At 38.8% G+C, this 14876-nt stretch overlaps 1 protein-coding gene across 1 annotated transcript; it reads right to left on the bottom strand.

Moving 5' to 3' along the window:
• Positions 1-165: 165 nt before the first annotated feature.
• On the bottom strand, positions 166-11654 carry LOC121322373 (alcohol dehydrogenase class-3-like). The gene is made up of 9 exons (XM_041262234.1): positions 11218-11654; positions 6915-7016; positions 6357-6498; positions 6151-6238; positions 3835-4054; positions 3252-3512; positions 2450-2585; positions 1333-1471; positions 166-438 (listed from the first exon to the last, which is right to left on the bottom strand). Exons 1-9 carry the CDS (start codon positions 11305-11307, stop codon positions 414-416), a joined length of 1203 nt encoding a protein of 400 aa, XP_041118168.1. The 5' UTR covers positions 11308-11654; the 3' UTR covers positions 166-413.
• Positions 11655-14876: the final 3222 nt, after the last annotated feature.

Here is a 14876-nt window from a genome sequence, read left to right as displayed (position 1 = left end):
TAATTATAACACCTGTGTTAAGTAAACCTTAGCAGCATTAATAAACTGCTACTAACAGCGCTGCTGGTAATAAACATGCAGAAAGAATGGATGGGGGGAGAACAACAACAAAACAACCTTCGTGCATTGAAAAGCCATGCTAAGAGACTGCAAAACCACCAAGTGTGAAAAAGAAACTGGTGCTTTAATACAATTTACTAATTCAGACAGGTTGCAATAAAACAGTAAGCTTTTTCTACAAACGACTCCCACAATCGAAGAAAGCTGCTGATCTCATTTATAGACCAACCACAGTGTAAAAAACAGGATTTGTTAGGATTAGGGCAGTTGGGTTTTGCAAAACATTTAAAACAAGCTGGAACATGGGTGGAGAAGGCAACTGCACTCATGACTGCTTGCCAGTAGAAGAGAATTCAAAACGTCAAGACCGATCGGATGCTGCAAAAGAGAACATTTAAACAAGGCTGTAAGAGATAGCTCCAATTACATGCAACACTAATCTAAACGGGACACAACCCCAATGAGCATGTAAAAGGAGTACTAGCCAATGCTTTAAATCCATTTTCATACACCTTATGTGGTGGTGTTAAAATAGTTTTGTATTGGGGAACGGTTCTGTAATCCTCTAGATTTCTCCTTGCATTTCAATAATGAACAACATGTTACATGTATTTGGAAGTAGTTTACAGAACAGTAGGGTAAACAGGTGGATAGATCACTGTTTTAACCCTTTGCGGTCCTATGTCGGACCAGCTCCGTCATTCCAATTTTCCCTTTCCAGTCCGACATCAAAAAGATGTAAAACACAGGTCTCTAGTTGTTTTTTCTCCGGAAAAAAGTAGAGAAAACCTTTCAATGGCCGAGTGAGATCAAAGGAAAAAAAAAAAAAGGGGCGTATCTCATAGCCCCATGCACTAGAGATAACACGGACATAAAGGAGAGAGCTGCTTCTGCATCCAGCGCTCTAAAGAATATCAGACATTTACAGAGCTTTTTGAGATGTTATAATAATAAAATAATGACTTGGATCACATTACTGAGTTTGGTGATAAAATGAGTGATCAGGAGAGGATTAATCATTATACACGTCTATAAAGAGGTATGTGAAAAATATAGCGAACAAGGGGTGGGGCTTGGCTGGAGATACAGTACCGAGTGTCCTTTTTGATTCAATGCCTTTAAAACCTGTTTTTAAACAGCGTGTGTAAAATAAACAGCTGCTATGAAATGCGCCTGACAAGCGCGGAATAAATGGACTGCAAAGGGTTAAATCTAATGCTTCATCTTGGGTCATGTGAGATGGATCATTATTTTTACCGGGTGGTATTTTACCTTTTACCAGCATGCATCAGGTCAAACCCCTCATTCACTTTGTCGAAGGGCAGAGTGTGGGTAATGAACTCGTCCACCTTGATTTTCTTTGCCATGTAGTCAGCCACCAGCTTTGGTACGCTCTGCACGCTCTTAAACCCTGTAAAAAAGCAAACACAAAGATCACCCAAAATATAGTGCAAGACAGGAAAATAAATAATTATTGTAAAGTTAAAATAGGAGGTGCAGATGGAACCATTTCTACCTACATAGGCATATCGCATGCAAAGTACATACACAAATCACATTACAGTTTTTACTTACACTCCCCAGTACTGTTCAATCTCTTGTCAGATTCAATTTAAGAGTTGAACTCCTTTATAAAATCGCAGTCTAAGCTTGTTTTAATTGGATACAATAGTGATTACACCATTGTTTACTTTCATTGCTATTATGTTTATTGTTTTTATAATGCTATTAATGTTTACTGGGGTAGGGCAAGCCTGTTTACCTGTGCCTTGCTTTGGAGAGGTGCTGATTTATATAAATACAGTTTTGAATACATTTAAAAATACAGGCATGTTAAATACATGTTCATATACTGTTTCTTTGACATACCATAGCTGTAGAGGCCATTCAGACAGCTGTTCACATTCACGCAAATACAGCTTTCTGATTCTCCATCTGACCCCATGTTACATGAAAAAAACCCACACCAGTACATTCCCAGGAAATTTTATAGAAAATAATAAATGAAAAAAAGGGCCAAGTGTTTTAATGTAACTATTTTGAAATACCCACCCAAACAACTTTATTAACTGTATAAGAATAGGGGTTCAATACAGTATTTTCACTACAAACATAACATTTTTGTATAACTGAGAACTTCATAACATTTCTATTAATTAAAGCCCTGCTTTTTCCATCCAGCTGAAGTAGTCGAAAGTCCCGTTTTTTTTTTTTTTTTTTTAATCAATTCACATTTTTGTGTACCTACATTGCCCTTTTCTTTTTGATTGCACCTTTTGGTACTCAGCAGCTTTCCTTTTTCAAATATATATAATAGATTCTGAAGCTCAACAGTGTACAAAACTGACTCTTTTAGACAGTGACGATTTTCTCAGACTGAATCTCTCACCTCCAAAGGCAGTTCCCTTCCATGTGCGTCCTGTTACCAGCTGGAAAGGACGGGTTGAGATCTCTTGTCCCGATGCTGCCACACCAATGATAACACTAGTTCCCCAGCCTTTGTGACACGCTTCCAGGGCAGACCTCTGAAACAGTTAGTTTATTTCCATTACACTCCTCCAAACAGATACTTTCTCAAAATATAGCATTTAATTATACCTCTATAAAATGTAATTCTTGTGAAACTTAGACCAGATGGCAGCAGAATTGTGCAGCACAAGAACAAGAATTGTGTGGAGAATAGCCCACGTGCACAATGGGGTTCATGTGCGTGATTGGTCAGGCCGTGGCAGAGTTGTGATGTAGTATTACCCCACTCATTTTGCCAGTTATATGTATGGTTCCAAAAAAAGAACAGATGTTCTTTCAAATGTGGGTATGTATTTACTTATGTCAACTGTGTATGTAACCTGTGGGCTTGGTATGTCAAGGCATGGTTTGATTAAAAAAAAAAAAAAAAAAAAACTGAACAATATTGATAAAATCAGTTTCTCAACCCTTGTACTTATACTGCATTAGGCATGGGCCAGACGGCTGGCAACTGGTTATCTTAAAGCCCATTTCAGCAAGGCTTTATCAAACACAGGAGTGGGTCAAACAATGGATTGTCCTCTTCAATTCTGGAATTGCAGAATTCCAAGTCCTGTTGGTGTGATAAATCCAGAGAATGCGCTGGTTGTAGTCCCAACCCTACCTTTGCTTCATACACCAACAAAATATAATGAGGACAGCCAAGTTTGATGTGAACTCACCATAACCCCGACGTTGCCGATGCACTCAAAGGAATAGTCCACCCCTCCGTCCGTCATCTCGACCAGCACCTCCTGGACAGGTTTGCTGTGATCCTGGGGGTTGAGACCCTCTGTAGCTCCAAACTCCTTTGCCTTCTCAAACTTGTCTTTATTGATATCAACAGCAATTATCCGAGATGCTCCTGCTGCCTTACATCCCATTATGGCAGCCAAACCCACTGCTCCCAGACCAAACACAGCGCAGGTAGAGCCAGGTTCAACCTGTTGATTGGGAAATGAGAGCCCCTGAAGGAACAATGTAACTAGCCATGCTTACTGTAGTATGCATTTAACATAGGTCGATAGGATTTAAATTCACAGGGCTTTAACTACGATTGGATGACTGAAGGTCCTGTGAAATAATTACAAAATAAACTTTGCCTCATCTCAAAACATTCCCAGTACTCACTTATGTGGCTACAGATATGCAGGATGGTCACAGCAATATGGAATACTTCCCATTACAGCTATGATACTTACAAAAAATAAAAAAAAAACCCTGCAGGAATCTTTTAAACCCCCAAAACAAAAATGCAACAGTAACCTTGGCAGTGTTGAGTGCAGCTCCGTACCCAGTGGAAATGCCACAGCCGAGCAGGCAGACTTTATCAAGAGGGGCACAGTCATCCACCTTAGCCACAGAAATATCAGCCACTACAGTGTACTCGGAGAAAGTGCTGGTCCCCATGAAGTGGAAGATGGACTTCCCCTTGCAGGTAAACCTGGACGTCTTATCAGGCATCAAACCTTGACCCTGGGTAATCCTGCCAATATGGAAAAGAGATATGATTGAAACTAAAGACTGTAAATCTACATTTAAATTAATATACATGTAAAGTGTTCAAATATCCGATCATTTAGCGGTTAAATGATTAATAACATCCATACTTAATAAAAGTACTCTTGTGACTCATTCAAATATTACTAACTTTACTTTAACTCACATTTTTACTTTAATATTGGCATATATACAGGGTGTGCAATTCGTATCGCCCGCGGCAACAAGATTTGTGTGACGTACAAGTTTTGCTGTTATGCTTTGTTTGTCGGACAAGTAGTTTTTATTAATTTAATTGTCCTATGTACGTTCTGTTGCTAGAAAGACAAACTGGGTATCTGTAGAGAGCCATGCACGTTTCTGAAAACTGGAATGTGTAAGTCTAGCAAACACACATTTTAAAAAGTGTTTATGTCCCACCCTGTGGAAGAAGCTGATCTTCTATTGGTTACAAAGAAATCAACAAATGGCTGCGATGAGAGCTGCTGGTATTTTAAATTTAAGGTGTTATTTACGTTTTTTGTAAATTAGCAAATAAGCGGTACTGCTTTCTTAATACATGAACCGGACATTTAAATGCTGCAATCTAATAAAGTTTAAACAAAAAAAAAACACCACCACCATAGTGGCTAAGATATTAGTGGATTTGAAAAAAAAAATCATGCTGTGTAATTTATAACACTTCGTGGTAAAGTGCTTGTTGGGATGTTTAAAAAAACGTAAAAGATGACAAGCATTACAAGATAACTTTCCGTGGTAAAAAAATGTAATGCTTTTTTTTCTTTCGATTTTAGTGTTGCTAACCTAGTTTGCTATTTACCATATTTACATATTTTTTAGATTACGTTAACTGACTTATATTCTAAACTCTGTATCGCGATCTGAACAGACGCGATATTAGTTATTTTTTGGACATGCACAATCCATCGAGACTATTAAAACATGGAGACTGAGAAATATGTTTAAATGATAGAAATGAAATTGCTTCTATATTTCAGAGTCTGTTTTTTTATATATAGAAATGAAATATATATATAGAGTCTGTTATATATATATATATATATATATATATATATATATATATATATATATATATATATATATATACATATACACACACATATATATATATATATATATATATATATATATATATATATATATATATATATATATATATATATATAAATATTATATTTTAAAATAAAACACAGACTGTAAATCTCATTGCAATGTGTTTTGGTATTCATTGATTTAGGTATTTATTTTTCAGTGAAAAAAAAAAAAAAATCCATCAGGGTATGAAAGCAGGATCACCCTGCTGCAGCAGTGTTCCAGTTAGCCATCATGGGACAAGATGTTAGATGAGGAAAAATAGCTGTAAAATGTTATACTGTTTAAATAACATTGTAAATAGAAATAAAATGAAAAAAAAACTACTTTGTCTTTGCAGAATTTAATGGGCCAACTGTAAATACTGTGCATCGCGGTAAAAAAAAATAAAAAAAATAAAAAGATTAAAGTAAAAAATGCAGAGAAACATGACAGGTTACACACACATCATTAACAATCAGGAGTTCAGCAGTTACAAAACTGAAAACGTCATGACAAATCTCAATTCCATAAAGCAATTAAAAAAAATAAATCAACTGCACACCCCTGATATATGGTCAATCCTTGTCCTTCCACAACCTGGACTGGTAAACAGCCAATTGCAATAATCTCTGCTGCTAGATCAGATATTTTATTTGCCCTTGCCAGATCACAAAAGCGATGGCGTGTAAATTGTGTTATCCTGGGCCGACGCGCTTGGGCAGAGTCTTCATCTAGCTGCTAGTAAGGATGTTTCAACCAGAGATGATTGAGCACTACACCTGTGGAACCTCCGCTATAACTTAGCAAGTTTGAACAAACTGCATTTTACGGTACTGTCCTCATCTTTTAGGTCTAACTCTGTATTTCACTAGCATGTGTATTCTTGTTATAAGAGCGAATGCATGGTCTTACCAATGTCTCCTGACTACAGTGTTATAAAGGGGGAGCACTGTAGTATGCGCTCAGAATTTATATCAGGCTGCTTACCTGATCTTTTGACACAGGTTGGTCTTGGGATTCTTGCAGAACTTGCACCCTCCACACTGTGGAATGTACAGAGGGATCACTTTGTCCCCTGAGAAGAAAGGAGGATGTTCTCAGAAATCAAAGAATTTACAACAAACAGGAAAGCAGAGTAATCTACGGACAGTATGCGACTGTAAAGACAACTGATTTAAAGACAACTGATTTACCTGGTTTGAATTTGGTCACTCCCTCACCAACACTCTCCACAATTCCAGCTCCTTCGTGTCCTAGAATCACAGGGAAGAGACCCTCAGGATCAGCTCCACTCAGAGTGTAAGCATCCGTGTGACACACTCCAGTAGCAAGGATCTGGTTGGTAAAAACACAAGTTTAAATGTATAATGTAGTCAGCTGCTCATTCTTAAACTACACTGTGCCATATTTGACATTTTATACAGTTGAAAATTAGAAATGCTGATCAAAAAAAGCCATTAGCAATACAAATCGACAGCAGAAGTCTTGTTTCATGCTAAGTGAACCTCTGGAGAGAAAAACAAAAGAGAATTTGTGACAGCTCCATCCTATTTAGGATTTTCTGGACTGGACAAACCAGTCAGTTGAAGCTGGCTATGGAATTGTTAGTCCGTAATTAAAATACTAAAATGCATAAAGGTGTGCCTGTATCTGTCCAAAACAAGGTTAGGTTACTAGTAAATGAACATGCATCCTGATTTGGAATAAATAACAGACAGAGCATTATTATGCAACAGAATAATAATTATTACCTTAATGCGAACTTCATGAGCCTTCGGTGGTGCCACCTCCACCTGTTCAATAGATAGGGGTTTCACTGGCTCCCAAGCAACAGCCGCCTTGCATTTGATAACCTGCACAAGAATGCACAGTAAACAGGGGTTTCACTGGCTCCCAAGCAACAGCCACCTTGCATTTGATAACCTGCACAAGAATGCACAGTAAACACCACAAATAATTTTGCCAGAAACAATACTGCACTGTGTTCCTTTTACTTTCTTTTGGAATATAAAGCACAGCATTCAATATGGATCTTCTTTCCGATTGTATACCAACAAGTTATAAACGATGTAACAAGATATCGTGTATCTAAGATTGCTTTAACCATCGCAGATAACACTATGTAACACAATTTTTGTTCCTGGGTAGTAAGTGTTATTTCCTAATTGCTTATGCCTCAAAAGTACAGAAAATGGCTATTATTCCCCACAAACTTTGCTTTTGTGACCAGGACAGTGACATTTTGAAATTTACCTATTTCCAAAGAGAAAACGGACGAATTTATGTCTTTTCGTTCACATAAAGTCAGAAAAAAACAACATATGAATCCAAAATAACATGTATTTATACTAAAGTAAAACAAAAATGACTACAAAAGATTTAGAAGTGAGTAGTTTTTCGAGATTTACGATTATACTGTAAATCATTTTCTCGAATTAGCCCCCAAATGTAGTCTCCCATCATGTTCTCGTTATACTGTCCTTGGTAGCGGTGTTCAAAGTCCAGTATATCCTGGTGGAAGCGCTCGCCTTGCTCCTCCGAGTACGCTCCCATGTTCTCCTTGAATTTATCAAGATGAGCATCAAGGATATGGACTTTGAGGGACATCCTACAGCCCATTGTGCCGTAGTTCTTCACCAGAGTCTCAACCAGCTCCACATAGTTTTTGGCCTTGTGATTGCCCAGGAAGCCCCGAACCACTGCGACAAAGCTGTTCCAAGCCGCTTTCTCCTTACTAGTGAGCTTCTTGGGGAATTCATTGCACTCCAGGATCTTCTTTATCTGTGGTCCGACGAAGACACCGGCTTTGACCACTGCCTCAGACAGCTTAGGGAAGAAGTCTTGAAGGTACTTGAAGGCTGCCGACTCCTTATCTAAAGCTCTGACAAATTGTTTCATAAGGCCCAATTTGATGTGCAGTGGTGGCATCAGCACCTTCCGGGGGTCCACCAGTGGCTCCCACTTGACGCTGTTCCTCCCCACAGAGAACTCGGTCCGCTGTGGCCAGTCCCGCCTGTGGTAGTGCGCCTTGGTGTCCCTGCTGTCCCAAAGGCAAAGATAGCAGGGAAACTTGGTAAAACCGCCTTGGAGACCCATCAGGAATGCCACCATTTTGAAGTCTCCTATGACCTCCCAGCCATACTCATCATACTTCAAGGCGTCCAGCAAGGTCTTGATGCTGTTGTCATCCTCTTTGAGGTGCACCGAGTGAGCCAGGGGAAGAGACGGGTACTTGTTACCATTATGGAGCAGCACGGCTTTGAGGCTCCTGGATGAGCTGTCAATGAAGAGGCGCCACTCATTCTGGTTACAGGCGATTCCGATTGCCTCGAACAGACTGGTCACATTGTGGCAGAAGCAGAGCCCATCTTGACGGGTGAAGAAGTTGGAAAAAGGTTGGTGACGCTTCCTCTGATCTGCGACTTGCACACTTTCATCAAACAAGTTCCACTACTTGAGTCTAGATGTCAAAAGCTCGGCACTGGACTTGGTGAGACCAAGATCTCTAATCAAGTCGTTGAGGTCTTTTTGGTTGGGGTAGCATGGGTTTCTCTCCTCAGCTCCACCTCTGAAATTGTCATCTGGATCTACAACGTCTTCCTCGCTCTCTAATTTGCTGCTCTCTTCTAAAGACGGCTGCTCTCTCTCCGGAGGAGTGGGTACGAGGAGCTCAGGGCAGTGTGGCACCGGGGCGATAGATGAAGGAAGGTCCGGATACGCGATAGCAGGTGCATTCTTGCCAGTCCGACGTTTGGAAGGGTCCACCATGCAGAAGTAGCAGTTGCTTGAGTGGTCAGTGGGTTCCCACCAAATTCTTGGGATAGCGAACTTCATGGCTCTCTTTTCCCCTCTGTACCATCCTACAAAAATACATTTATTTCACCCATGACTAATGTGTAAGAGATTCTCACAACATTTTTCATATATATTTTTTCAATAACATTGAAAATTGTAAAACATTTTAAAATTAAAAACTTTTACAATTTTAAAAATTTTAACAAATTTTATAACATAAAATTCCGAGCAACAATTGTCCATCTTACCTTCCAGAGTTTTTTTGCAGTGCTCGCAGGTGAAATGAGGTGCCCAGTGTTTGTCTTGATCCCCGACAGGCTTGCCGAAATATGCCTTGTAGGCCTCACACATCTTAGCAGATGCTTCCACTGAGTACTTTCTCGCTCTTGTCTTGATAAATTGGCCGCAGACATAGCAAAATGCGTCTGCCGGATGCTTGCAGCCTCTTGATGCCATCTCAGAAAAATGCAGATATGTATCCACTTAGGCAGCTAGAACTAAACTGAACTGGTGGGCTTAAGGACCCTGTATTTATACTACTATTTATATTACGGGAAAGTTCTAGAAAGTTTACTCAGCACTGAATCTATCTGGAATGTTCTGGAAAATAGTTAAATTTCAAAATATCACTGTCCTGGTCACAAAAGCAAAGTTTGTGGGGAATAATAGCCATTTTCTATACTTTTGAGGCATAAGCAATTAGGAAATAACACTTACTACCCAGGAACCAAAAAAAAAAAAAAAAAAAAAATTGTTACACGGTGTAATCAGAGGCAGCAGACTTATTATTCAGCAACATTTCAACAAAGGCTATGAAAAAACATTACCTGGATGATCTAACTACACCAAGATAATCTCATATCACTGATACACAACTACAACATCGTACTCCTACAGTATTTATTGTAAGAGGGCTAAACCAAATATTAACATGTTTCCAGACCTCTGGAATTTGTTGTTTTGACAAAAACATCTGTCGCTATTTCATCATACCAAAATGCATCTTTAAAGCACAATCAACAGACTGAATGATCCTAACAATATTTAAAATAGGGGAGGTTGAGGATAATGTATTTTGAGCAAGTTTCCCTCATCAAATGATCTTTAATGGCAATGCAGCGTAACGATAGTGGTGGATACCGAGAGGCAACGGAAGCACAAGGGTAGCTAGTGAATGGTCTTTGGCAGACAGCATTGCAGTGGTGAACTATGGCACACTGGTAATCCACTGCAGTACCATGGCACCAACCTTCAGAACCACTGCTCTACTGCCACTACCAATCACTCCACATGGCACTGCTTTTTTTTGTTTTTTTAGCAGAAACATTAATGTGATATGTTTAATACTCTTCTTACCCAGTTTTCTTGGCATGCTTTTTCCCTTCAAACTGGACTTTGCACATATTGGTTGCAAGTAATAATTAACAAAGCACCACTGTAGTTTAAACCAGTTTAATCTGGGAAAATCAGAACAGTTTACTTCAAATGGTTTGCATGAACCTGGTTGTTGTGGCTCCCAAGTTTTTGGAACTTATCTAAACTATTTCAGATTGTACATATATATATATATATATATATATATATATATTATATATATATATAGATATATATATATATATATATATATATATATAGATATAATATATGAGATTTTTTAATTCTGGGTATTTGCAAGAGCAAAAAGCTATACAAAATGTTTGTTTTCCTTCTGTAGATAAAAAAAAAAACAAATCACGTGTTAATGATATTCTATATTGGAAGTTTTGACCACGTCTTTTCTTTCTTTTCTTAGTTCGACTCTTACCTAGGCTTTATCAGCTACTGCCTCACAGCCCTTAATCTGGTGGTCAAGTGCAAACATTTCTGAAGCCTATACTACTGTAAACAAACTAATTTATTTAACGTTTCCCAACTTTTTTTTGTTTAATGCAAATTGTAAAATGTTCATGGATCATCTTAGTTAAATCAGTGTTTTATTTAAGCACTGTAAATACCAATTAGATTATTAGTCTATCAAGAACCGTAACTGCTAAACAACAGCATCAATGAAACACAGCATTTGCAAGGACCACGGTTAACAATTTACAGTGAAGCATGACGACTGCCCTAATAAATTGTCTTTTCACAGCTGTGTGGCTTATTCTATAGAAAATTCTATAACGACATTAACAAAATACTGCTGTAACTATTTTTACATATATGATACTTCGTATTTACACTATGTTGTGTAAAATAAAAAAAAATACACTTTGCACTCACTTTCCCCGCTGTCTCCATGTTGGCTTCTTTCAAAGATATCTGAACAGATCCCCAGGAATCTGAATATCTGCTTGAGAACAACCCAATCATGGCCCAGGGACATGAATAACGCAATAATTTACAGTGACTCCAAGCACACTTTTTTAAAATTTATTTAATTTTTTTTTTTTTGCCGTCACTATTAGTTATATTACAACTATAGTTACTAGTCTTTTTTTGTTGTTGTTGCTAATAAAATACAGGAATTCACAATCCATTTTAAATTTTGAAGTATTTAAAATCACATTCACTCTTTGATACTTTCAGTTTCTACTACAGTTTATTGAATGCTGATATAACTAAAATTTTCTTCAATTATTTTTTATCATACAGCAGTCTGAGCCAGTCCTGGTTGAGTAATATTCAGGTTTTTGTTAGTGTTGTTGGTGTTGTTTATTTCGGAAGTGCCAGCAGCCAAGTTAGCCTTTTAAGTTAGTTCCTATTGTGTTTTTTTTTTTTTTTTTTTTTTTTTTTTTTTAATATAATTTAGTCGTCACCAATGATTTTACCCCAGTTTTCTCCCAAATATAGAATCACCAATTGTATTTTATTGATCCTCGTTTGCGCTGCAACCCCCCGGCAACATCATCATCATCTTCTTCAGTCTTTTTCAATCCACTGCTGGATGAAGGCATCCCCAAGATTCTTCCACAAAAGCCTGTGTGGTGCGTCCCTAATTTCATCTCACCATCTTCCTGGGAGTCTTTTTCTTGGTGGCTTTATATCTCTTGGGATCCAGTCTAATATCTCTTAATACAGATCTTGTGTAAGAAAACAGAGTCAAAGGCTTTTTCATAGTTGATGAATCATAAACAAAGTGGTAGTTCATACTCGTTGCTGGTTTGAATCACTTGCCGTACAACTTGAAGAAGATCCATTGTGCTAAATCCAATCCTGAATCCTGCTTGCTCATTGTGCCAAGTCAAATTTATCTTGACGTCTGTTGGTGAGTATCTAGGTAAACATTTTGTAGATTATAGGAAGTAAGCTAATAGGTGTGTAGTTCTTGCGGTCTTCTTTATCTCCTTTCTCACGTAAAGTATCACAAGGTGTGTTCCAGTCATTGGCACTTTCTTTTTATTAAAACAATCTGTAAAAGTACACGACAGTATTTCTGTCAGATCTTCACCTCCTTCTTTCACGATGTCAGTCATTATGCCGTCTTCTCCAGGTGTTTCACTTCTTCCGGTAGAATGCCTGGAACTTCTTTCTCGGGTTGCATTTCTTACTTCTCGTCTTCATCATCTGCTTGGTCTCACTCCTCATAGTCTATTTCTTGTAGTTTTGTTTGTATTTAACGTGTTGCTGTTTGTTCCTTTTGCTTTAGCAGTTTGGTTGTTTCTCCCCTCTTGCCTGTTTTGGATGTTGTGCCCCTCCCGTGTTTCAATACTTGCTGCTTCATGTTGTCATTCTTGCACCGTCTTGTTCCATGTTGGTGATGGTTCTAACTTCTGCTGTTAATGTTTTTTCCTGGTTTTGATCCTTTTTTTAAATTTTGTTTTCTGATCCTCCTCCTTTCAGGTATGTGTCTTATGTAAATAAGTTGGGGGCTGGTCCTAATTGTTTCAGTCTCCCTGTCTTTGGTGTGTGCTCTCTGGTCACTCTTGTACAGTACCGTGAAAAAGTATTTGCCCCCTGTCTGATTTTCTGCATTTTTGCATATTTTTGACACTGAATGTTATCAGATCTTCAACCAAAATCTAATAAAAGGAACCCTAAGTGAACAAATAACACAACATTTTGATACTTCATTTATTTATTAAAAAAAGTTATGCAACACCCATTGCCCCGTGTGAAAAAGTAATCGCCACCTTAGACTCAATAACTAGTTACGACACCTTTAGCAGCAATAACTGCAACCAAACACTTCCTCTAGTTATTGATCAGTCTCTCACAGCACCATGGTGGAATTTTGGCCCACTCCTTAATGCAGAACTGCTTCAACTCAATGACATTTGTGGGTTTTCGAGCATAAACTGCTCGTTTCAGGTCCTGCCACAACATCTCAAATGGGGTTTAGGTCTGGACTTTGACTAGGCCATTCCAAAACTTTAAATTTCTTGTAATTCAACCATTCTGACGTAGACTTGCTTGTGTGTTTCGGATCATTGTCTTGCTCATGACCCAGCTGTGCTTCAGCTTCAGCTCATGGACGGATGGCTTCACATTCTCCTGTAGAATTTTCTGATACACAGCAGAATTCCTGGTTCCCATTTGTGGGTTTTCGAGCATAAACTGCTCGTTTCAGGTCCTGCCACAACATCTCAAATGGGGTTTAGGTCTGGACTTTGACTAGGCCATTCCAAAACTTTAAATTTCTTGTAATTCAACCATTCTGACGTAGACTTGCTTGTGTGTTTCGGATCATTGTCTTGCTCATGACCCAGCTGTGCTTCAGCTTCAGCTCATGGACGGATGGCTTCACATTCTCCTGTAGAATTTTCTGATACACAGCAGAATTCCTGGTTCCTTCAATGATGGCAAGTCGTCCAGGTCCTGATGCAGCAAAGCATCCCCACATCATGACACTACCACCACCATTCTTGACCCTTGGATGAGGTTCTTACTGTGGAATGCAGTGTTTGGTTTTTGCCAGACATAATGGGGCACATGTTGGCCAAAAAGTTCCACTTTTGACTCATCTGTCCATAGAACATTGTTCCAGAACTCTTGAGGATCATTCAGGTGCTTTTTGGCAAACTTTAGATGAGCATTCATGTTCTTCTTAGTGAGCAGTGGTTTCCGCCTTGCTACTCTGCCATGAATCCCATTTTTGCCCAGTGCCTTTCTGATGGTGGAGTCATGAACACTGACCTTAGCCATGGTGAGAGAGGCCTGCAGATCCCTGGATGTTGTTCTAAGATTCTTTGTGACTTCCTGGACGATTTTACACCTTGGTCTTGGAGAGATTTTGGCAGGAAGGCCACTCCTGGGAAGATTCACTACTGTCCCAAACTTTCTCCATTTGGACAATATGGCTCTGACTGTGGTTTGGTGGAGCCCCAGAGCCTTAGAAATGGCTTTGTAACCCTTTCGAGACTGATAGGCATCAACATCAACACTTTTGATCGTGGCATGATGTGCCTCTAGAACCTGTGTGCTGATAATTTCACTCTGATGGTAAGGTTCAAAGTTAGTCAGATCTATATTGGCCAGGGCTAGCCTGATTGTTAACCAAAGTATACAAAAATGTGCAAAAATGCAGAAAATCAGACAGGGCAAATACTTTTTTCACGGCACTGTAGCTGTTTGTCTATCTTTGGCTTTATCTTGCTTGGTCACTGTACCACTTGTCTCAGGTTCTCATTTCTCCTTGTATTTGCTTCCATTCTGCTTGTCAATCCTGATTTTGTGTTGTGTTTGCCTTGTCTGCTTACTTGCTCCAGCCCTCATCTTTTTCAATATTCCAATGTGTGCTTCTGTTTCTTATTGTGTCCCTTGCTGGCGTTGCTCTTGATCTCTTTGTATGTTGTGCACTTATTCTTTCTGGTTTGGGTTATTTCTTTGTGGCTGACTTGCTTTCTCTGTTGTCTTGTATTTGTACTGCTTGCTTGTTTGATCACTGCCTGTGTTTTGCTCTGTTCTCTTGGCTGTGTCTCAGTCTTTGCTCCAGCTGCTTC

The sequence above is a fragment of the Polyodon spathula genome, chromosome 1 (assembly GCF_017654505.1).
Source record: "Polyodon spathula isolate WHYD16114869_AA chromosome 1, ASM1765450v1, whole genome shotgun sequence".
Classification (NCBI taxonomy): Eukaryota; Metazoa; Chordata; class Actinopteri; order Acipenseriformes; family Polyodontidae; genus Polyodon; species Polyodon spathula.
Note: the sequence above shows the minus strand (reverse complement) of the source record. Positions and strands in the feature narration are given on the sequence as shown.